The following is a 23,806-nucleotide window of genomic DNA, read 5'->3' on the forward strand; positions in this document are numbered from 1 at the left end:
AAAACTGACAAGCATTGGGAGAAGACAAACGAGGCCCTGGGAGCACCACCATGCTCTGCTTATCGTAAGAAAGTACGGAATTAAAGCTGGTCAATCAATTCGTCACGAGCATCACGCTGAATTTTTTTCAAACTCAAAATTGGTCGGAAGGCCTGCGGGACAGCACTGCGGATCTCTCGAAGCAATAGCAGTTTTGGATGTTTGCATTGTTTGCGGCAACTTCATGTTCATATGGTTAATCGATTTATATATATATATATATATATATATATATATATATATATATATATATTGGCACTGAGGTTCTTTTCGTTGGCAATTATTTTTACGTTCTAAAATCATTGCCTACCTTTGAAGCAAGTTATGCTATACTTTCATTCGGTAATTGCTCCAAACTGGTGCTGTTACATGAATAACATGGGAAAATCCCAAACACAGAAAATTAATTCGCCCAGTTTTATTGAAGGTATTCCACAAAACGCTGAGTATTCGGCTGCAGATATATGTACAATACATCCAGCTAAAACACCCCACACGTAACTACATGCCACATCCACGTAAACGCTACGAAGTCAGTTGAAAAGAATGAAACGGAGACACTTGTCATGATCGATGTGTCATACTGTTCTCATTCATCGTTGTCGCTGCCAGAGTCGGTGCCGGAGTCGCTGCTATCATCGGTTGTTACGACAACCGGAGGGAGATCTTCTAGCAGCCCGTCATTCGTCCAGTACTGCTGCTCCAGCCTTTTGACGTGCCCACAGCACTTACTCCAGTCCTCTGGAGAGACAGCTGCAACACCTGCCTCCACCAGCCGTTCCACCTCCTCCATCCGCCCCGTTAAGTCCCCCGTCTTATCACGCGCTTCATCTGTGCCCACACTAACTCCATGGGGTTCAAGTCGCAGTGATACGGCGGCAGGCGAACGATCCGATGACCATGATCTCTAGCAAGGTTGTCCAGAAGATATTCCTTCTTCCGGTTCTGGGACTTGACTAGCTCCAGTAGCTCCACCTTCCGCATCTCTTCGTGGATGGTCACACCTGCCTGCTGCAACCACTCCTGGATTTCCGCTTTACGCCAGCTAGAAGTTGGCACTTTTGGGCACAAACGGGAGTGACATCAGGCATTATCTGTGATGATCACAGAGTGCTCGGGCACGTTCGGAAGCAGGCACTCGGTGAACCACTTCCCGTAGCAGTTCTCGTAGCGTAGCAGTCGGCGTGCATCGACGTATGATAGTTGGCGTTCTTGCCTTCGGTCCTGAGGTGGAGAAGTGCGCCCGGTATAAATCCTTCTGAAGAGCCGGCATGGACTATGATAAAACGTTTTCCTTTTCCAATGGCGTTCTTCCGTCCGTTAATTTGATTGCCGTCCAGCCACGCCAAGTCCTCCATATCGTACCGATTATACCATGTCTCGTCGGTATAAATGATTTTGCTATCGGGAACTTCTCTACGCAGCCTCCTCATCTCCCGCAAGAACTGGCATCTCGTTGCTGCAATATGAGGTTTCTCGATCAGGATCTCGCACTTGTCGATCCTTCCGTACTTAAATCCGTTCGCGAGTAGGTGTTTTCTTGCGGTGGATCTAGACATGGTGACGCCGAGCTGTTCGTGAAGAGCATCCGTGATGGTGTCCAGAGTAACATGTTTTCCATCGATGTACATCTGGTGCACCATTCTCATCATCGCGCAAACATCGAACGGATCTAGATCCACCCTTGGTCTTGCTGCAGCTGGTCGGGATCGGCTTGGAGATCTCAGTCTGGCACCATTCTGGGCTTCACGTTGTATGCGGTAGACCGTAGTCTTCCCAACGCCCGTTACAGCTGCAGTTCTTAATAATGGACTCTCCCGGACGGCGTCGTCGTCTCCCGCCTTCAACTTCATGTCCCAGTCTTCGACAAAATGTTGATACACATTATAAACAATTTCCCTGCTTTGTGCCCCAAGAATCCTTCCAGACGCTAGATTAGATTTTTCATTCATTGGTAAGTAGGTACTAAAACATATCAAAGATATAAAAAGACAATGAAATATACAAGTAAAACAATATAAAAACTTTTCACCGCGTAAAACATTACCGCAACACCAAAATGACGCCGGTCATGACACCGGTAATTTTTGGGCTACAGCACACTCGAATAATGACCCACGCGCAAAAAAACGTGCAAAATCGTTGGCAGCACTTTAATTCCGTTCTTTATTACGATAAACGGAGCACAATAATGTAGTATCGTACGCCGCGCCCAGGGTCATTTTTCTGTTGCAGTGTCCAGAAAAAATTATACATTCAAAAATGTCAGACAGCGAAACATGTATTTTCCAGTATCGGTGAGCGCGTTAAACGACGCATACTTCACAATACGCTTGCTCCAGAGAAGATGAAGGTATACACGACATGGTCATGTTTACAATGGGTACAGACAACTATGGTATTCAAACAGACATTTTAAATGTCCGTACTACTATTTTAAAACGATGTTACATGCGCGGGGCGTTTGCTCTTTCACATCGCGTGCCGCAGAATAATGCAATGAACTCTCTTTACTCTGTCATTCAACATTAAAGTTCTACTAACTTAAATGTATTTGGATATCTAGTTTTCAGTGAATATCCATGAACACCAAAAATGAGCGCTGCTTCATTTATAGCCAGATGATCCAATATTATGTTTCACATTTCATGGTGCTGCAGAAGGCATTGAGAAAACAGCATAACCAACGCAAACTACGAAACTAGCTTCGAACTTCGCTTCGAAACTAGCGCAGTGCAAATTTAAATTGTTATTTGAATGTTATAGTTATATTGGCCCGTGCTGCGCTCACTTCCATTATTCACATTGAAGCACAAATCCGTGTGGCCCCAGGTATCGAGAAAAACGTGAGCATACTGGTAATATACTGGTATATTACGTAGCGGCTCTCGAGTTCACCAACACAAGACAGCTTATGTCAAGAACTTTTCCACATGCCACCAACGCTTAAGTTGGTCTAGTCTGATCTGAACAATGCAGCTGGTAAAACCTTGAGCACAGGTCAAAGAACGGCCTCAACGGGTGGCCGCCCTTGACTGTTTGCATACTACTGCAGCATGGTGAAACTAGCCTCACAGATTCAGGCTACGCCTATGTTTTACGACGAGGTTATATGTACAGTACTTCACGTCGGTCCAGGAGCGACGACACAAATCTGGCTCGGCGTGCAAAGCGGCGATGCAATCGGCCATACCGGGACAGGTCAAGTCACTCATAGACCTGGACATCTGACTCAATTGCTTGCATTTCACGAACGGTCCATGAGATCTTTCGTATCTTTCTCTCGGGGACAGGAAGGCGGTTAGTGGAATGTCTAGTGGAAGGTGAGCCCTGATCATCACGTCCACCACTTTCAGGCATCACATCACATTCTGTCTTCTGCCGTATACGTTTTCCTTTTTCCTCTTCACTTTCTTCCACTTGTCGTTTTGGTCTTTTCGCCTTATTGTCGTAGCTCTCACCCAGGTCTTCAACCACGCTCTTGTCTTCATCACTTGTGCAGGGGTCGAGTTCTTCCAACGCCTTACCAACGTATGCACTGCCAGGCTTGTTCATTGCCAGGAGCAGCTCGCTGACTTAAGCGCCATACACCGTCCGCTCGGGCAAGCGGTAATATTCCCGATGAGCCCTGATGTCATGACCCATGAACCTCGCGACAACGTCCAGTTCCGTTTCGCTCAAATGCAAAAGTTGTTTCATTGTTGCGATATGCTCTCGCATAGATGTAGCTGTCACATTTACAACTTCTGCACGCTCAGCAAACTGAGAAATACACTTGTTCCCACTCAGTGGCCGGGCGTCCTTGGCTGCATCACCAGTGAACACGTACAGGCTGCTTTCATGAATGCCAGAAGCCTCTCTGGAGGCAACCAGAAGGTCAAGGACCTCGGTTATCCTGCCTTTCAGGAGCATTGGGACCTCTCTTCCTCGCTTTCTGCGTATCTTTACGTGACCTAGGGTTGTACATAATTCGCGTTCGAGCACAGACAAATCATCAGTAATATCCTTATTAACTTCGTAGGTTTTCGCCCGATAATCATCCACCGTCAGTCGTTCTGTTTCACCAGGCCTCCGCCGATTAAACAAGATCAGCGAAGTGAGCGCAGCTTGAGCCAGCTTGCCGTAGTTGACCAGACTGGTTGTTTCTTGCAAGCTATCCCTCACTTTCTCCATGGCACCGTCTATTTCCAGTTGCAGGAGCAGTACATCGTCATGTTTTGGCAATTTTTCAACCTTGTTCCACCGCCTGTTCCACAAGATGCACAGGATCTCATGCAAATACATTCACAGAATCCCAAGGCAATACACATCCTACAGATCCAAGATCCATTACGATCCCACAGTTGCAGCATATTTAGCAGTGAAAATTGAACAAGCATTTCAGTCACTCCTATATGGTTCCATATTCATATACAATTATCTTAATGGGTAATATGATATAGTTCCTTTCATTTCTGAAGAAGTGTTTTTAAAGCAGCACCAGAACAACTAAAATGCAAAAACAAAATACCCCATTTCAGAGGTTTAAAAAAAGAAACACGACCTCGCAGGGACTGATTTTCACAATAAAATGTCAGACATGTGTGCACATGTTAGATAAATCTTGCTAACAAATCAGGCAACTTTGTTCCCTTAAAAGGAAATAGCTCACCCTAAGAAATATTCTTAACACATATTTTAACTTCACCAAAAAAGGCAATTTTTTGAAGCGAGCAAAATCTTTTGGTCCTCTTAGAGAACAGAAAATGATCCAAGCTCCAACACTGTTGCTCATCCAATCAATGCTGAAAGTGGTGGAGAAGCATCAATTTGATTGGCTGATGAGCTAATAGGCTGTTATTCTGCCCAGGATTGGCTAATTATGTAGTGTCTGCTGATGGGCCTATAAGCACAATTTCCCTGCACTCTTCCATGTGAACCTCATTTCAATTTCTGAAGTTCAAAGCTCTTTGGCTGGAAAGTGCTTTCAACCAGAGCAGCAGGGTGGGGGGCTAACACTGTCTACAAAGTGACTATCTCAGTTCTATTCCCCATGTTGAAGGTTAATTAATTTCTTCAAGCTTTCTTACTGGCTCAATAGGAATATGAAATCACACTGTATATGGACACTTTAACCTGTCACAGACTTGATGCTGCAATAGCAAGTAATATCCACAATGATTGTTAATGATTATGAATTACACAGACAAGGGGCCACAAAGGTGCAGCTAATTTTCGGTACTGACACAGACACCATTTAGTTGGTTTGATAATGGGAAACTGGTGCATGCAAGGGGGAGGAGGTGATTCTGTCAACCCCTGAAGTGATAAACATGAGTCTTTATTTAATAACATGTGTATTTTCAAAGACACAGCCATATTCCATTTAAAATACCCACTTGTGGACCCCAAGGGGGACAGTCTGTGCTTTAGAAAAATGACTGAAATTGGTGCAAAATTGGCACACGTTTATAAATCGGAGAAAATTTAAGAAACTTTCAGTGTTTGCATTAGCGGCAAAAGTCCTGGAGAATACCCCACACCCTTCTCCATTTTCAAAGAAAAGTGGGTTTGACAATTACTTCGGGCATTTCTAACCTAACCTCATCTAACAACTCAAACCAAACAATACACAATCTAACCAAACATGGCACAACATAGCACTGGTTTCTCATATCAGATGGGGTATGGGAAAATAACTTAATAATTGGTTTGCAATCAAAGTGATCATCATAGTAATGTTAAGCATGACAGAATAACATGAGTAACATATTAAAGTTAAAGATAAATCAGAAAAAGGTACACATCTATACCAATACCATTTTAACTTGGCTGGAGAGGCATAATCACCAAAATCTGAGTTTCAAAAACCATGCGGTATTTATACACTGTCCCCCAGACTGCTGATAACCCATAAACAAACTTTTGGATCTGCCTGTGCATGGATTCAATGAGCTTACTATAATCTATGCCTATTGAATTGCAATGACGACAGAAGCTGCGACTAATCGCCTCACAATCAAACTGCTGGCTCGCCACATAACCTACAAAAGAGCCACCTCTTCTATTATATAAACTGTGCGAGCCTCGTTTCTTACAACAAATATGAATTCATACTCACCTAGAGTTTGTCAACCGATTCCTCACTGCACGGATTGCTATTTCTTAATCGCACTTCCTTCCTGTACCGGTCACGATAACGCGGAAGTCGGTTCGTGGGAATAGGGATGGCCTTGAAGGAACGGCACCAGGTAAGGTAACTGATCTGGTACTTACATAATCTGTCTGATAGCAGCACCGGCCAGCGAATGGTTTTTTAACAACCAAGGAACAAAATATTATCTTCTAAATAAAGTTCCTTCGATCTTAATTTAAATTACTATGAAAAAATCGAAGTATGCCATCTTTACAAATGATACTTACAACATAACCAAACATTGCTTTGTCCATCACATGATTACGGCTCCTGATTGGTTGATACTACTGCGTTCAGCCAATTAGCGCGCGCCACACAATGACGTCGCACATTTCCGCGGGAATCTTCCCGTAGCGGCCGGCGGATTTGTGTAAAGGGAGGGGTGGTCACGTGACCAGCGGATAAACACAAGTTGATTAAACCCCACTTCCTGGGGACCGGTCTGAGATTGATAGGAGCGTCGTCTGATGAGTTGAGAAGCATCACCCAATGGTCAACAAAGTGGGGACCGATTTTTCGGTCCCGACTTCGGAACGGTCCCCACTTGGCGTACGTTTAGCGGGCGTTTGTCCCGACTTCGCCGCAAAGACAAGTACACACACACACACACACACACACACACACACACACACACACACACACACACACACACACACACACATATATATATATATATATATATATATATATATATATATATATATATATATATGCTTTTTATATGAGTCCGTGCTCAGGTTACTATAAAACGCATGCCTTTTGCTTTTCACCAGGGATTTTAGGCACTGAAGTTTTTAAACATCAAACCATTTAGAGCTTTTTTGCATATGTACTAGAAATATTTAAATATAGTTCCGCACTACTGGTCCGAAGCGTCGTTAAAAAAATACATCCATTGCATGATAAACACCTAGACGCTCACGCATAACGAGTCACACCGTCCCAAGGTGTTGCCTGCCATGCCGGGCCACACCATCTTTGAGTGTTGCCTTTCATTCCGAACCACGCCATCTCAGGGTGTTACCTTTCATGCCGAGCCACACCATCACAGGGTGTTGCGCTCCGTACCGAGCCGCGCCGTCCTAGGGTGTCGCTTTCCATAATAAGCCAAACGGTCCTTGGATTTACCCTGCATGCCCAGCCATACCATCTTACGGTGTCTTGCATGCCGGCCACACCATCCTAGGTGTTGTCCTCCACGCCGAGCCGCGCCACCTTTGAATGCTGTCTTCTCGCGCGCCGAACTGATCGTGCACATTTGGTCACGCTCGCAAGTTTTCAAGGCCAATGACAATCATCGGGAGGTGTTCTCCGCGCGTGCAATGCTGGCAAATGGGTTCGTTGGGCAGCCGTGGGTCTTACGCTTTTACTGGAACGTGTGGTGATTTGAGCAAGTTTTTGAACCAACAAACTGCCGGGGTAACACCACCATCTGCTGGCGTTAGCATCCGAGCCTCTGTCCCCTTTCCAGCTGACCTGTCTGAGGACGAAGCCTGTTCAAACCGTGCCAGCTCCCGAACGGAGCGTCATTACGGCCGCGCCACCCGGCGCCATGATCGGGCCGTGCTGACCGAAATATGCCGGCTTATCTGGAGATCCTTAGCCGCTTCATTGTTGAGCGTGGTCTGAGTCGGTCAGCTGGCCCACTCCTGCGTCACAAGCGGCTAACTGCCGCCGTGTGGTCCGTAATTGGGGGTCGCGCGCCTCGGTTGACCGCTCCGGCTCGGAGGTATGCCAGGAACGCGGCGTCAGACGACACGGACCGAGCGGGTCGAAGCGGTTCACGCTCATCCACGGAGCGGGGATTATCTACGTACAGGAATGCGGCACGGGTTCGTGCGGGCTCGTATGCACAGAAAGCATGCAGGATACATGTTCACTGCTTAGCCTGTACAGCTGGACTACATTAAAGCAGGGGGGTCCAGGGTGGAAGTTTGGACACCCGCCGAGAGATAGAGCATTTTGCGACTTGTAAGGACAGGAAAATTTGAGTGCCATTAAAGCAGCAATGTCTCGAGAGGTCAACATTGACACGTTTTGGTGACTACGAAGCACTATCTTAACGCAGCACACAAAAGATACGGGCAAGGCATTCCTTTCAAATGAGCCACGTAGCAGAAATAAAACTATCGTTACGACTTGAATCAAATGCAGCACAGGTTTGATCGCACACGTATGGCTACCGTAACGCTGGTAACGAAAATATCAAAACTAAGAAACGAAGAGAGCTCTCACTGGTGGCTCTACCAGCAAGCAGTGCTAGTTAACCGCTGACGAATGGGCCACCGAAGCACCATCAGACGGGCCACCGAAGCACCATCAGATGGGCCACCGAAGCATCATCAGACGGGCCACCGAAGCACCATCAGACGACAGTCGACGTTACGCTGAGTGGTTACATGTCCCAATTGGAAGAGATGACAAGGATTGTTCAAGGTGCTCGCGCACGCCCTCGGGCCGTGGAAGGTTGTGGAGCGGTCTCGCCAATGTTGAATATCGTCCGACGCGGCGGCAGTGCTCCGACGCTCCGCGGCATATAGACAGCTATTCGTCGTTGGCAAAAACAAGTTTGTAGTCGTGCGAAGTTGGTTTGCGTATTGCGACGAGTTAGGGGATGTTCTGCATCGTCTGAGGTATTTGACGGGTCCCAGAGGTCATCAGTGCCCCTTTCTGTCCATGGGAACATACAAGTCACAGATGTGGAAGGTTTCTTACTGCATAATAGGTGGCACCCCAGGTCGTCAGAGAATTTCGGATGATTATCGGAGAACATGCAATGCCGTGCGGCTGCTCAGCTGGTCCGAAGCAGCCGGCAGCAGTAACGATCTCCTCTGCTGCAGAGTCGAGCCCGCCCAGCGAGCGGCGCTCAGCAGCCGGCAGCAGTAACGATCTCCTCTGCTGCAGAGTCGAACCCGCCCAGTGAGCGACGCTCAGTAGCCGGCAGCCGTAACGATCTCCTCTGCTGCAGAGTCGAGCCCGCCCAGCGAGCGACGCTCAGCCGCCGACGGTCAGAGGGTCAGAGGGTCAGCCTCGCATTCGGCACCCGTCAGCGGCGTTATCGAGGGTCACCACTTCCCGGGGCGTGACGGAGCGTGACGGACCCTGTGACGGACCCTGTGACGCCGCGCTGCTGGCCGGTCGCCGGCGGCGGCAGGGCATGCCCCGAGGTCGGCCCGGAGGCCCTCTGCTCAGCGGGCGATCAGCACCGGTCGGTGACGTCACCGCCCGGAGGCCCTCTGCTCAGCGGGCGATCAGCACCGGTCGGTGACGTCACTGAGTCACGGGCTCCGATTGGGGGCCATTACGCGCTGGCGGCACGTCCTCTGAGTGGTTGAGGGGGAGAGGCAAGTGCAATCTCCGCCTTGTTTTTTTCACGCCACACTCTAACGTTAACGTTCATTCCTCCTCTCCCGATCAGGGGAGAGGAGTTTCGCAGTCCTGCCCTCTCAAGCCTTTCCCCATTTCCGCCGCACTTGGCGCCAGAACATATAGAACGAATAAAGTGGGAAATAGCATGTACGCAGTTTGAGCCACCCAGCCGCTGTTGATACCTTGCGTGTAAAGTGCAGCCTGCTGACCACACCACACTTTGACAGAACCGTGCACAAAGTTGTTAGGCAAAAAGCCATTGGGAAGCACCAGCATTCCAATGGCCACGCTGTAAATCGTCGTTACCGACACAGCTCATGCGCGAGCCGCCTGCGTGACATCAATGCCTCCAGTGGCTGTAGCACCGGGCTGAAGCGCCCGTCTGTCCCGACCGTCTGTCGGAGATTCGGAGATGTAGGCCACCATAGCACTGATCACTGGCTGTGGTCCGTAATATCCATATGTGCCGAGCCCGCAGCGCAGCCCGGTCATTGATCATTCTCACGATCTTCCACCGGCGTCATTCGTGCGATGTCTCTGAATCATGTCACGCCCGCGAGCCGACTGGCGTGAGCTCGGCACAGTCGTGCGATGTCCCTGAACTATGTAACGCTCGTGAGCCGAATGGCGTGAGCTCGGCACATTCGTGCAGAAGCCAGACCAGTGAGCAGTGTAGATCGGGTCGGTCGTATTTCGAGTCGCTTGATACAGACCTGATGAATTCGAACAGCTTGTTGTGTCGTCAAAATTTTGCGTCGCCCACCTCGTGCTTTTTACAGCACGAGTGTGTTTATAGTTGCCTCATTTATATATATTCGCATCGTGTAGTGATAAGCCGTGTGCACGCGCAAGACCTCCAGCGCCAACTGCCGGCCACATGTCAGATGGAAATGCATGCAACAAATGTGGCATATGGCATAAATGTTTCCCGTCGCTATATCCATAAATTTCTAGACATTTAGTGCAGATCCTACACACACAAATATTTTGACTCTGAGGCCATTTGTTGTACCAAGGCTCGAGCTCCACCTGTCTACCAGACCAAGACCAGAGCTCCAGCCGTCCGCTGGCACAGGCCCAGGGCTCCAGCCGTCCGCTGGCACAGGCCCGGGGCTCCAGCTATCCGCCGGCGTAGGGAGGTCGGCCGTCCGCCGGCGCAGGACTACAGAGGGTCGGCCGTCCGCTTGGGCATGGCTACAGAGGGTCGGCCGTCCGCCGTCGCGGAACTACAGAGGGTCGGCCGTCCGCTTGGGCGGGACTACAGAGGGTCAGCCGTCCGCCGGCGCAGGACCACAGAGGGTCGGCCGTCGGCCGGCGCAGGACGACAGAGGGTCGTCCGCCGGTGTAGGACCACAGAGGGTCGGCCGTCGGCCAGCGCGGAACTACAGAGGGTCGGCCGTCCGCTTGGGCAGAACTACAGAGGGTCGGCCGTCGGCCGGTGCAGGACTACAGAGGGTCGTCCGCCGGTATAGGACTACAGAGCGTCGGCCGTCCGCCGGCGCAGGACTACAGAGGGTCGGCCGTCGGTCCGCGCAGGACTACAGAGGGTCGTCCGCCGGTATAGGACTACAGAGCGTCGGCCGTCCGCCGGCGCAGGACTACAGAGGGTCGGCCGTCGGTCCGCGCAGGACTACAGAGGGTCGTCCGCTGTCCGCCGTCCGCCGGTATAGGACTACAGAGCGTCGGCCGTCCGCCGGCGCAGGACTACAGAGGGTCGGCCGTCCGCCGGCGCAGGACTACAGAGGGTCGTCCGCTGTCCGCCGTCCGCCGTCCGCCGTCGGCCGGTCGGTGGTCGGGCCGGCCGCTAACGAGCTGACCATCTGTGCGTCCGTGGAGCGCCGACAGGTGCGCCACCACTGTCGCTTCCCACCGCGCCGCCACCGCCGCCGCTCTGGCAGCGTTCATTACCCCGCTTTCGGCCCATGGGGGCTACCCGAGAGCCGCACAAGGCCGAGAGGGCCGGCGTGGTTGTACGGAGCCGGATCGGGCCCGGGTTGAGCCGAGCCCTGGTCTGGGTTGGCGGCGGAGCTCGGTGAGGGCCGAGATGGCCGGCGCGGCTGTACGGAGCCGGATCGGGCCCGGGATGAGCCGAGCCCTGGTCTGGGTTGGCGGCGGAGCTCGGTGAGGGCCGAGATAGCCGGCGCGGCTGTACGGAGCCGGATCGGGCTCGGGATGAGCCGAGCCCTGGTCTGGGTTGGCGGCGGAGCTCGGTGAGGGCCGAGATAGCCGGCGCGGCTGTGCAGAGCCGGATCGGGCTCGGGATGAGCCGGGCCCTGGTCTGGGCAGGCCAAGAGAGCCGGCGCGTAACAAGCCGGCGCGTAAAGAAATGTTTGTGTGGTATGTAACTGAGTTTTTTAGATCCGTACCACTTCTACTGATCACCTTATCCATAGACGTCATGTTCACGGTCGATATGTTACGATATGTTACGAGGCAGGATGATATGTTACATGTGCCGGTGATCAGATCCGAATCGGGAAGGCGGCGTTTTGTTTACTCCGCCGTGACCGCCTACAACGCACTACCGCAGAATATCCGCGAGCTGAGCCTTCCACAATTCAAACGCGAGTTGCGTAGCTATATCCTGCAGCAGCAGATCAATAACGGATAGCGACGCCTGCTTCAAATGAATTTAGCTAATGTGAGAGTGCGTTCTGCGTATGTGTGTCTGCGTGTGGACGTGTTTACGCGAGCCTCCCTGACCTACAGTGTTTTATTTCCATGATACGAGGTCTGTAATAGCCACATTCTGGGTGGAGTGACCTTATGACGTGTAATAAATAAATAAATATATAAATACTGTATCTGGGGATGTTGTCGGCGCATATCGTGGAGCGGCTGGTGTTTGTAAGGCGGTCTGGTGCTGCCACTGCCAGACACCGCGCCGTCAGCCCGTGCCCGAGGCCGCAGCGTCAGCCGCCAGCCAGGCTCACCTTCTTGGTGCGACGGACCCAGTAGTCGAGGTCGGGCTGTGACACGAGGTCGGGCAGCCACGGGTGGTTGCGGTGGAAGCCCATGTACTTGATGCCCACCCAGTCGAGCAGCGGCGCGGTGGCTCGGCCGAGCGCGCCGCCGACGGCGCCGCCGGCCGCGCCCGCCCAGCGCCGCAGCGTGGCGCAGGCGGCTGCCACCGTCAGCCAGGCGGACAGGTAAGCCGAGGAGGCGGCCGACGGCGGCCGTGACTGGCGCACCGTTTGGCGCGCGTGATCGCGCAGGCTGCGATGCGCCGCCTCCAGCCGCGTGGCCGTGTCCAGCGACATGGTGGGCGGCAGGCGCGGCGCGGCGCGTTCGCCGCGGCTGCCGAACACGCTCGGCAGGAGGTCGCTCATCGAGCTCGACTTGCGCATCTTGGCGCGCCGATAGGCGGATGGCGGCGGCGCGCCGGCGCGCGGCGCTCGGTGATCCTTCAGGTTGAGCGTGATGTACGTCTGCGGCGGGTCGGGCGGCGGCGCTGCGGTGGGCTCCGACGCCTCTGCCTCCTCTTGGCCGGGAGGCTGCGCGGCGGCGCAGTCCGCGCTCTCGTCCCCGGAAGGCTCATCCCCAGCTGCGTCCGCATGTTCGCGCCGCGCCTCCGGCTTGGGCAGCGTGTCCATGCTGGTGATCTCAATAGGCACGGCGCGGAAGAGGTCACTGTTGGCGGTGCTGCCGGCGACACTGACCGCGTCCTCGGCGTCGCCCGCCAGCTCCAGCTCGGCGTGTCGCAAGCGCAGGCCATCGATCAGACCCTGGCGCACGTCCTGCCCGTTGACATAGAGTGGTTCCAGCGGCAACAAGGCGGCCTGACCGTCGGCGCTGGCGCTGCGTCGCGGCACGCTAGCCCGCGCTACAGATCCGTCCAGCGACTCGGCGTCCAGGGCTTCATCGATGGCCGCGTCGATCTCCAGCTCGTCGTTCTCGATGTCGTCCTGGTCGTCGTAGTCGGATCCCTCGTCGCTGGCGCCATCGACTTCTATGGAGTCGTTGAGGATGTCTCTGCGGTCACCGTACGGTGGTTTGAAGGAAGTTTGGCGCGTCTGAAAGCTCTGTGACGCCATCAGCACGAAGTTGTCGTTGATGGACTGCTGGAGAGGCACGGACGGCATGGTCTGGCTGTTCGCTGTCGCCAGTTCCTCGGGAGACATCTCTGACTTTGGCTTTGGGTGTAATCGGAAGCTCTTTTTGGTCTTTATCTTCGGCTTCGGGATTTCGATTTCAGCAAAGCACTGTTGCAGATTCTGCAGGCTACGCGTCTTATGTCTCGTGGCATCTCGTTCTTCTGATGTTTCAAATGCGACAGTCTTGGGGACGCTTCGTAGCGAGGTGGCTTTGAGAGATGACGGCCTGCTCTGAACGCCCCCTGCAGGCTTCGATTTGAGTGACTCTGGTTTTGGAGATGGCATGGGTTTCTTCCTGGAGCGCTTCCATGTGCTTCCAACACCGTCGACCTCCTTATGGCTTCGCTTGGTGGCCTGACGCTCCTTATCGCCAGCTTGTCCCGTCTTCTCAACATTGTTCTCTGCAGCTATAAGTGGGTTCTCAAACACTCCCGACGCCCCTACCACAGCCGGGTTCTCATAAACCCCCGACGCCCCAAACGCAACCGGGCCCTCATGCATCCCTGATGCCCTTACCATAGCCGGGTTCTCATACACCCCTGACATGGTCACCGCCTGTGGGTTCTCATAGAGGCCGGTCGCCGGTGGCTGTGGGGCGTGCCTCGTCTTCCGCCGCGGCACGGCGTACACGTCACCGTTCTCGCTCGTCTTGGACGACACGCCACTGTCGCTGCCAGCCTCCTTGGCGTCGGGCGCGTCGTCCAGTGGGATGTCGAACAGCTCTTGCGCCGAGACCCGCTCTGGGCCGCGACGCAGGTGCGGCTTCACAATGGTGCCTGTGTTGTAGCGCATCTCGACCACCTCCTCGATGATCTCGGGGCACTCGCGCATCATCTCGTAGGTGCTCTCGCGCTTCTGCACGCGACTGTACAGCTCGTCGGCGCCATCGGGCTGCTCGAGGTCGCGGTCGGCGCTCTCCGGCCAGAGCGACGCCAGCGACGGCAGCTTGTTCTTGAAGAGGTTTCGCAGCGATCCCATGACGTCTGCGCGCAGTTATCCTGCCTTGCAAGCGCTGATGTTGATCGTCTTGCCGCCGTTGCGCGGCTCGAGAGACGGCGGTCACACGGCGCCAGTCGCCGAGCCTGGATAGATATCAGTTCGTGTCTCGGAGCTCCTCATGTGAACCGGTCCCGATCGTCACCGACGCTGGTCGCAGGTTCACGCAGACGCGCTCACACACCCCTCTTCACGTCACCGAGTTGTCGACAGCCGTCGCTCGCCGACGTCGCCGACCCGGCAGGCTCTTGCCGACGGTCAGCGCGGCTCCGCCTGACCTCTAACGTCACCTCTGCCGCTCACGCTGTCCGCTCCCAGAGGTGGCGACGGCTGCGGACCACACCGGACCAGACCACTAGCACTGGGTCGGACAGCGCAGCCCGCCTCACCAGGCCTGCGCACAGGCTCCCCGGGAGACCACCGGGTCCGGCGCCGGCTGCGGACCACACCGGACCAGACCACTAGCACTGGGACAGCGCAGCCCGCCTCACCAGGCCTGCGCACAGGCTCCCCGGGAGATCGCCGGGTCCGGCGCCGGCTGCGCGCGGCCGCCGATGGCTCCCAGCCGCCGACTGTGGCGCTGACGGAGCCTGCCGCCGCCGGCGGCAGAGTGTTCTGCTGGCCGCGCACGGCTGCCGACAACCTCCCGTAATGGCCGGCCGCGGTGAGCCGCCCGCCTTGCACTCCGGTCTCCGGTGGGAAGCTGCAGCTAAAAAGAGTCACACTTATGGCGCGCGGCCGGCTGTGTTCCGCATTGCTGGATGATCGCTGTGAGAAACACGCCGGGGCCACGTCCTGGAGCTTAGCGCTGATCCGACCAGGCCGCTCGGCTGGCAACCCGCTCTCCGACGGCTAGTACACTCAACACTCCGAGTAGTGGCGCAAGCTTGCCGGAGTCGAGAAGACGTAGGATCTCCTCCGCCAGTCCGTCAGCCGTCGCCTGTCCGCACCGACGCGCCGCGCAGACAACTGACGTGCCCGACCGCGTCAGGCGGACGTGCCGACGACCGTACGCGCCGAGGGCGGCCAATGGCCAGCCGCGGCAGCGCCGCCTGGCCAATCGCCACTGCCGGCGGCGCTTCGTCGCGGATGAATGAGCGCCGGCGGAGGACGGCCGTGTGGCTCGGCGGCGCCCGGAACAGGCAGCGGAGAATGCAACGGCACGGGTCACTGCGTCCGCGGGCCGTGACGCGGCCCCGCACCGGTCAGGGGTAGCGCGCTGGAGGGTCGCAGCAGGCGCACCCGCGCGCCACCAGCCACGCTGGCGCACAGGCGCCACCGCGTTGTTAGCTGATTACGATTACGGGACATTTACAGCCAAAGAACGCGAATTGCTTGGATGTCATGGTCACCAAACACGGGGAGTCTACTCAGGTGGCGAAGCTGTATGGTAGGCCCGTTAGCTGCCGTGATAGTTTTTTCACAGAGACGGAGAGCGCCTTATGCTCTGTTCACAAGAGATTGCCAAATCGCAAGCAAGCACAAGCTGGTGAGATTTCCCGCACTCACCCTCATATCACAGGTCAGGGAAGTGTACAGAAAACACACAGCTAGCCTGCTAGTTCCTGACGTGGGCATTGCTTCAGAAAAAAATGCCATATGTGGAAGCACAGGAAAGGTTCACACTCTTCGCCACTCGAGATGATGAGTGATTTACTGTCAGATACCATGCATGACTGCCGTTTACAACGTGCTGAACGAATCTGTAGCAGCAGATCTGAGTTTGCATTGGCATTCGGTACAGCTGCAGTTGACAGTAGAGTAGCTGTGCCTATGGATAGACACCCAGGAATGTAAGTGTTGTTTATGGGAGCAACAGCTTGCCAGGATTTTTAATGACGGTCCTTCGAATCCACGCCCATACACCCGCTTTATCTATGAATGGCAAAATATCGTGCTGTCATATCGCATAGTTTTTATGCCTGAAGGGATATCTCGTCGATGAAGTCCATTGGTTGTCAGGCCGCGTTTACCGCACTAGAGCGTGTCACGTGACTGTGTGTTGCTAATACCACAGGATGCGGGAAGCTGGACTAACTTGTGTGTGAGAGCCGGTGCAGGTCGGGGAGGACCCATCCCTCCCAGCCGAGCAGGCCGTGGAGGTCTGCAGGCGGTCCCACCGCCGCATCTCGGTGCGTCGCCCTGCCCGGCTGGGCCGCCCGTCCGACACGGGACGGAACGGGACGGGACGCACGGCAGCGGAGGCCGGCCATCTGCCTCCGGCACGGCTGCGCGTCACAAAGGAGGCCGCAGCGCAGCCGGCCGCGGTGTGGCGCAGCTCCCGCCCACAGTGTGGCGCCGGGCCACACCAGCGGCTGCCTGCCGTGAGGCCGGGGTCGGGCCGGCCACCAGTAGGGGAGGGAGGGGGGATGGGAGGGCGATAATGTCACGGATGCCGTGGCTGTGACCTAGGTCTGGCGTAGGCACGCGGAGACTCACGAAAAGTCGAGGCCAAAATGCAATTTGTATATATTTTCATCAGACATCTGTACGCGGATAATCCTTACGTCATTTCTAGAATTGGAACTGCAAATGGTAGATTTTACGGGAGCTGGGCCGCCGCTTCTTGCCTGCCCCGCCCACCACAGCTCCCTGTTTTCCTGCGCTACTTGTCTGCCCCGCCCACCGGAGCTCTCTGTTTTCCAGGCGCCTGGTCCGCGGCTGTGCGGTCATCGTCAGGCATAGAAGAGAATGAGAATGGCAACACTCGTCTGATGAGCTCAGCTCGGCGAGACTCTGCAGCAAGAGCGCGCTGGGCCGCCGAGACAACCCGCCATCCATTGTGATCCAGTCAACGGCGCCAGCCAGCGCCGGAGTCGCAGCGCACGAGCGCCCGCACTGATCCGGCGATTGTGTGTGTGGGACCGGCCGTCACTTCAGCTCGCCTCGGTCGTGAGGCTGAGGCAGATCCACTGACTCGCGCTGAGTCAGTGGATCTGAACACAAGCTGTGTGGCCCGTTCGGGTTCAGTTGGCACCAACCGGATTGTTTTCGACGGAAGGGTGAGCAGCCACTGTGCCAAACAACAGTTCAATTTCCCTGATCAACTACCACCCAGCCGCTGTGCTGGGCGAAAACCTCAACTCCTTTAGTCAATTGTCCACATGTTTGTCTGCCTTCTCGGTAATGTGGGCGTGTGGGAACCTCTCCATCTAATCATTCGCAAATGTGTAAGGAAAATATCATGCTTGCATTGCATTCACGACAGCGGTGTTCTTTTTTCATCCAGCCTATGTGAAAATCCAGAATGTATCCACATAACTTGCAGGCTTAGCTCCATCGCCTTTACGTGATTTTATTAGACGACTGTGATCTGCATCGGCAGGGGAGTAGAGTCCGCTGCCACCTGCCGTGGGGGGCGTGTCAGCGCGTGCCACGGGAGGAACGCAAGCATGTGTAGCGGGTGGAACGAAGCATGGACGAATGTGTCGTGGATGATCAGAGAAACGTGCAGCGCAGGGTAGATGGATACTGACAGAGGGAGACAGATAGGGAGAGGGAGAGAGAGGGGGAGGGGGCAAGAGAGCAAGAGAGAGAGAGAAGGAGAGAGGGGGAGAGAGAGAAAGAGAGAGGGGAGAGGGAGAGAGAGAGAGAGAAAACGAGAGAGAGAGGGAAGGAGAGAGGGGGAGAGGGAGAGGGAGAGAGAGAGAGGAGGGAGAGATCGAACTAATCACGCTCATTGCGGGGACGAAATCATCTATCGTGAGAAAAGACCGACACGTTGCGCGGATGGCGAAGGTACCTGCCCCGGCATGATATTGATGGCGGTATCTGCTGCGAGCGGACGGACACATACCCCGTGATATGTCCTTGGCGTTGGTATCTGCCAGCGGACGGACACATACCGCGTCACATAAGTTGCATGTAGGTTGCCGGAGGGGCGGGTATCAAGACCTGTGATGCCGACCCAGCTGTATTCCGTGGAGACGGCGGTGTGTGCCGCCGGACGGTGGACGCACGTGCCGTGGGAGGACCAAGCGGCATGCCGTGGGAGGACAGCCGGGAAGCAGGCCAGCCGCTGCGGCCGGCTGCGCCCCGCTGGCCACCATCCATCAGCTGCGGCCGCCCCACTGTGAAATGACGCCTACTTGGCGGCCGGGCAGCGATGCCCGTCCGGTATCGCACGAGTGCCGACGGCCAACAGATGGCCGCGCCGCCGACCGCGCTCGCTCGCGCCGGACAGGTACCAACAGAGGGACCACTTCGCAGAGGTCCCCCCGCGGTGGTCCAGTGTTCGGCGGTCACCAGCGTGGGCCCGGGGCCAGCGACGCCGACCATTGCCAGCGCATCTCGAGGAGCGAGCGCTCCCACCGCACGGGCCCAGTCACGGGAGCGAGCACGGCAAACGGAGCCTCCCGGGAAACATCCGCCAACTGAGAGACACTGGCGAGATTCATCACATCCCACGGTGCCGTCACACTTAACACCAAACAGCGCGTAATCGCCTCTCACGGTCTCCGCACGGTCTCTGTACGATCACCTGGCCATCTGACTCAGAGGCAGCAGTCCTGACGCTCCGCTCGCCATGGCGCTGGTTCTCGGCTCTCGGGGACGGCGCTCGTGGGACGGCGCCGGCGGCCGGCCGGCGCCTCACGCGCGGACGGAGGGTGAGTATGTGCGCGACGTCTCTCACACGTCGGTGATGGGCCCAGCTGTCGGCCCCGGCCGGCGACGGCCCGTCCACAGCCGGCCGGCGCGCCGCGCACACCAGCCGGCTGGCACGGACGCGGTGGGAGGGCGCGGACCTTTGCTGGACCGTCGCGTGGGGGGCTGGTCAGGCCGGGAAGACATGACGATATGCTTCAAGTGCTCCGTAGGGTAGGATTCGTGTGCGATCTCGTTCTTTGAGACGGCACGATTTAGCGACTACATATCTATCAGACATGATTAGCATTCGTCATAAATCCAGAAGCACCCAGGCTTTTTGAATGCATGTTAACGATGTACCTGTACTGCATCCGGCACTCTCAAGTTTTACTGCCAGGTAAGCCACGTACACAAAGCGATCTGCAAGACAGTTGCACTCCATCGAAAGCCTAAAAAAACGAAAGGTAGCTGACCGACCGAGCGGCCGCTCTAAGCAGCTGAAGCCGCCGCGTTGTGCTGCCTGGCGTCAACGGGAGAAGTGGCCAGGCCCCCGTACCGCTGCCCGGGCGATCTGACGGACTAAGGGACGGCGCAGTGTGCTGCCTGGCGCCAGCGGGAGAAGCAGCCAGGCCCCTGTGCCGCTGCCCGGGCGATCTGACGGACTAAGGGACGGCGCAGTCAGGAGCAGCGAGGGCCTATGGCTCCCGGGGGGCTGCTGACATCCTGTCAGCCGCGCCAGCTCTGGGGAGAGCGCTGGACTTAACGCCTCAGGCAATGTGAGGTCAACGTCCACGTGTGACCGCGATCTGGCCACCCCAGACCGGCGTGCACCGTGTCATATACTGACAGCGGCGGTGTAGATGCCCAGGCGATCGCCCGAGCCCCGAGGTGTTATCGGTGCGGCCCGCAGCGCACCATGTCAGGTCACTGGCACATGCCGTTCGACCTCGACCTGCCCGCAGCGTGGCATGGAGGGGCGGTGCGTCCGACTCCGACGGGGGCAGTTTGACCCGGTCCCAGGCCTGCCCGCTGCGTGGCATGGAGGGGCGGTGCGTCCGACTCCGATGGGGGCGGTTTGACACGGTCCCAAGCCTGCAACAAACGGCGCACTCGCCGAAGCGTGACCTGCCTGCTTAATGAGCCCTGACGGTAGTACGCCGGTAGGCGGCACGACCTGCGGGTAACGCGTCCTAATGACTTGATTTGCCGCGCCGTCACGCTTCCAAGGCGCGCTGGCGCCGGTTTTCCGCGTGACCGCAGCGGCGACGACGAACGTCTGAGCTGGTGAGCCCTGACCGCGCGGCGTCGGTGGAGGGCAGCGCGGCCCGTCCTTACGCCGCCCCGCCCCGCTGGCTCGGGCCGTCCCAACACCGCCCGCCTGGCTGGTGGGGCTGTACCTACACCACCCCGCCCCGCTGGCTCGGGCCGTCCCAACACCGCCCGCCTGGCTGGTGGGGCTGTACCTACACCACCCCGTCCCGCTGGCTCGGGCCGTCCCAACACCGCCCGCCTGGCTGGTGGGGCTGTTCCTACGCTGCCCCGCCCGGCAGGCTTGGGCCGTCCCAACACCGCCCGCCCGGCTGGTGGGGCTGTTCCTACGCTGCCCCGCCCGGCTGGCTCGGGCCGTCCCTACACCTCCTGCCTGGCTGGTGGGGCTGTACCTACACCACCCCGCCCGGCTGGCTCGGGCCGTCCCAACACCTCCTGCCTGGCTGATGGGGCTGTACCTACGCTGCCCCGTCCGGCTGGCTCGGGCCGTCCCTACACCTCCTGCCTGGCTGGTGGGGCTGTTCCTACGCTGCCCCGCCCGGCTGGCTCGGGCCGTCCCTACTCCTCCTGCCTGGCTGGTGGGGCTGTACCTACACCACCCCGCCCGGCTGGCTCGGGCCGTCCCAACACCGCCCGCCTGGCTGGTGGGGCTGTACCTACGCTGCCCCGTCCGGCTCGCCGTCTCTACACCGCCCAGCCCGGCTGGTGCGGTCTGACCGGGGCCGGAGGAGGAGCGCTGGTACCGCGGCGCCGATGACAGGACCGCCACTGAGGCCGCTGGTCCAGATCAGGAGAGGGCCGGCGCTGTGGTCACAAAGACGAAACTACCACAGGGATCGCTGGCCGAATCAGGAGAGCGCCGGTCCACAGTCGTGACGACAGTGCCACAGAGACCGCTGGCCGAATCAGGAGAGCGCCGGTCCGCAGTCCTGACGACAGCGTGACAGCGACCGCTGGCCGAATCAAGAGAGCGCCGGTCCGCAGTCCGGATGACAGCGCCACAGGGACCGCTGACTAAATCAGGGGAGCGCCAGTCCGCAGTCCTGATGACAGCGCCACAGGGGCCGCTGTCCGAATCAGGAGAGCGCCGGTCCACAGTCCTGATGACAGCACCATAGGGACTGCTGACTGAACCAGGAGAGCGCCGGTCCACAGTCCTGATGACAGCGCCACAGGGACCGCTGGGCCGCTGATTTGCCTCCATTGCTCATATCGTGATAGTCACTAGTTTGCCTATATTGCTGCTAATGCAAGAAACATGTATTTGTTATTTGGCGAAAACATGGCACGATTCCCCGCTTTCATTATCAAGCCAACATTGGCTCCATTGTAGTAATATTGACTCCATTGTACAGCAATGTATGATAGCTCGACGTTTGAGCTGTGGTTGTGATCACGATAGGTTGTGATCATAGGCACAACTTAAAACGACGAGTGTTGACAATGTAACCAATTTTTGCTTAATAACGTCGATTACCCAGTACCTCCCATTATATTGAAGATCAATATTTGTCAACATGAAAACTCTACTCTTAACACGCGCTCGGGTTGGGGGCGAATTGACCCCCCCCCCCCCCAGGTTTTTCCAGAATAGGTTCCGAACGGCGCGGCGTAGCGGCGCCAAATTTTGCATGGCTGTAGACAATTCAATAGCGGATCGTTTGGTATCTAAAATTTGGATGTACCTTCTAAGGTCGTCGACCTATGGTAGGTCAAGTCAGGTCATGGTTTCAGCAAAGCCAATTTCTAGGGAATCGCTCAATCTGATGCAACAACGGAGTGTTAGACGAAGCCATACATCTCTGAGATGCTTTCTTAGGCAACACAAATATTGAAAAAGCAAATTACGTTGACCTAAAGTCATATATAAAGGTCAGACCAAGGTCAAAACCAGCCCGTTTTATTACTCTAGTGTTTTCTGTACGGGATAGATTCTGGTGCTCATTTCGAATTTATGGATAGCAGGAACCGCATTATACATATTTCATGGACTTCTTTGGGGTCAAAATAGGTCATTAATCAGAAATGACCCAGGGCAGCATTTTGCTTTTGGAACATGCTGCCTAGCGTAATCTTTGTCGGTTACACAACTGCAAAACTCAGAGCATTTTTGTAGGAATTTGGTCACCTTGACCTTCAAAAGGTCAAAAAAGGTCACTGACCTTAGATGAGCATGTGATCTTTTGCTTAGAAACAGTTATTTAGGTTCTAGGGGCACTTCGAAGACGAGCCTGAAATGTGACATTGTTTCACCTTATTTGACCCGAATTTCGTGACCTAGGAACCTAAAACTTTGACTTAAGTAAGTTCACATATAGGTCAATACACCCTGTAAATTTGGTCCCTCTAGCTTTCTTAGTTCTCGAGATCTCTTGGGGGTTAAGTTGACCCCCTCCCGAGCAAAGGGCATCCATATTGCATACATCGTTTTGGTTCTTCACATATCACGTCACCAAAGAGGGCGCAGGCAATGGAATTACGTGCACATACACGTGGAAGCACATCAAGTCAACCAATGATTGCCTGTGGGCGACGGATAGCCAAGCAGGTACGTTCTCCTCCACGACCATAAACATTCCTGAGGTGCTACCTGATAACCATTCTGCAACGCAGTCAAGCCGTGCAAATGACGCCAGCAGCACCCACGAGCCTCCAAAACTCCCACCGCATTGGGCCAAATTGCGATTCGCCGCGTCTGTTTGGCGTCGATGGATCAGCGTTCCCAGGCGTGCTGCAGCGGCGTGGCGGCCCAGGCCAGGCCGGCGGCGCCGCGGCCAGGGGCTGCACCGATGCGAACCCGGCGCGGCCAGCGCGCCTGTAACGGTGCCCGAAGCCTCTCATCACAGTTAGACCGTGTTACGACGTCCGGTCAGTGCCGACGGCACGGGTGCGGTGGCGAGCCGGACCGGACCGGGGGTGTCCGGTCAGAGGACGTCCGGTCAGCGCCGGTCCACGGGTGCGGTGGCGAGCCGGACCGGACCGGGGGTGTCCGGTCAGAGGACGTCCGGTCAGCGCCGGTCCACGGGTGCGGTGGCGAGCCGGACCGGACCGGGAGTGTCCCGTTAGAGGACGTCCGGTCAGCGCCGGTCCACGAGTGCGGTGGCGAGCCGGACCGGGAGTGTCCGGTCAGAGGACGTCCGGTCAGCGCCGGTCCACGAGTGCGGTGGCGAGCCGGACCGGGAGTGTCCGGTCAGAGGACGTCCGGTCAGCGCCGGTCCACGGGTGCGGTGGCGAGCTGGACCGGACCGGGAGTGTCCCGTTAGAGGACGTCCGGTCA

At 56.1% G+C, this 23,806-nt stretch overlaps 1 protein-coding gene across 1 annotated transcript in view; it reads right to left on the reverse strand.

Moving 5' to 3' along the window:
- LOC119109761 (uncharacterized) overlaps positions 1-23,806 on the reverse strand; it is a 74,303-nt gene that overhangs the window by 38,257 nt on the left and 12,240 nt on the right. Inside the window, exons 3-6 of the mRNA XM_037233512.1 lie at positions 14,194-14,590; positions 13,406-13,644; positions 12,775-13,225; positions 12,517-12,603 (exon numbers count right to left, since the gene is read on the reverse strand). Coding sequence (XP_037089407.1) covers positions 12,517-12,603; positions 12,775-13,225; positions 13,406-13,644; positions 14,194-14,590 — 1,174 coding nt within the window. The remainder of the gene's footprint in view (positions 1-12,516; positions 12,604-12,774; positions 13,226-13,405; positions 13,645-14,193; positions 14,591-23,806) is intronic.

The sequence above is a fragment of the Pollicipes pollicipes genome, unplaced genomic scaffold (assembly GCF_011947565.3).
Source record: "Pollicipes pollicipes isolate AB1234 unplaced genomic scaffold, Ppol_2.1 Scaffold_7231;HRSCAF=8579_pilon_pilon_pilon, whole genome shotgun sequence".
Lineage (NCBI taxonomy): Eukaryota > Metazoa > Arthropoda > Thecostraca > Pollicipedomorpha > Pollicipedidae > Pollicipes > Pollicipes pollicipes.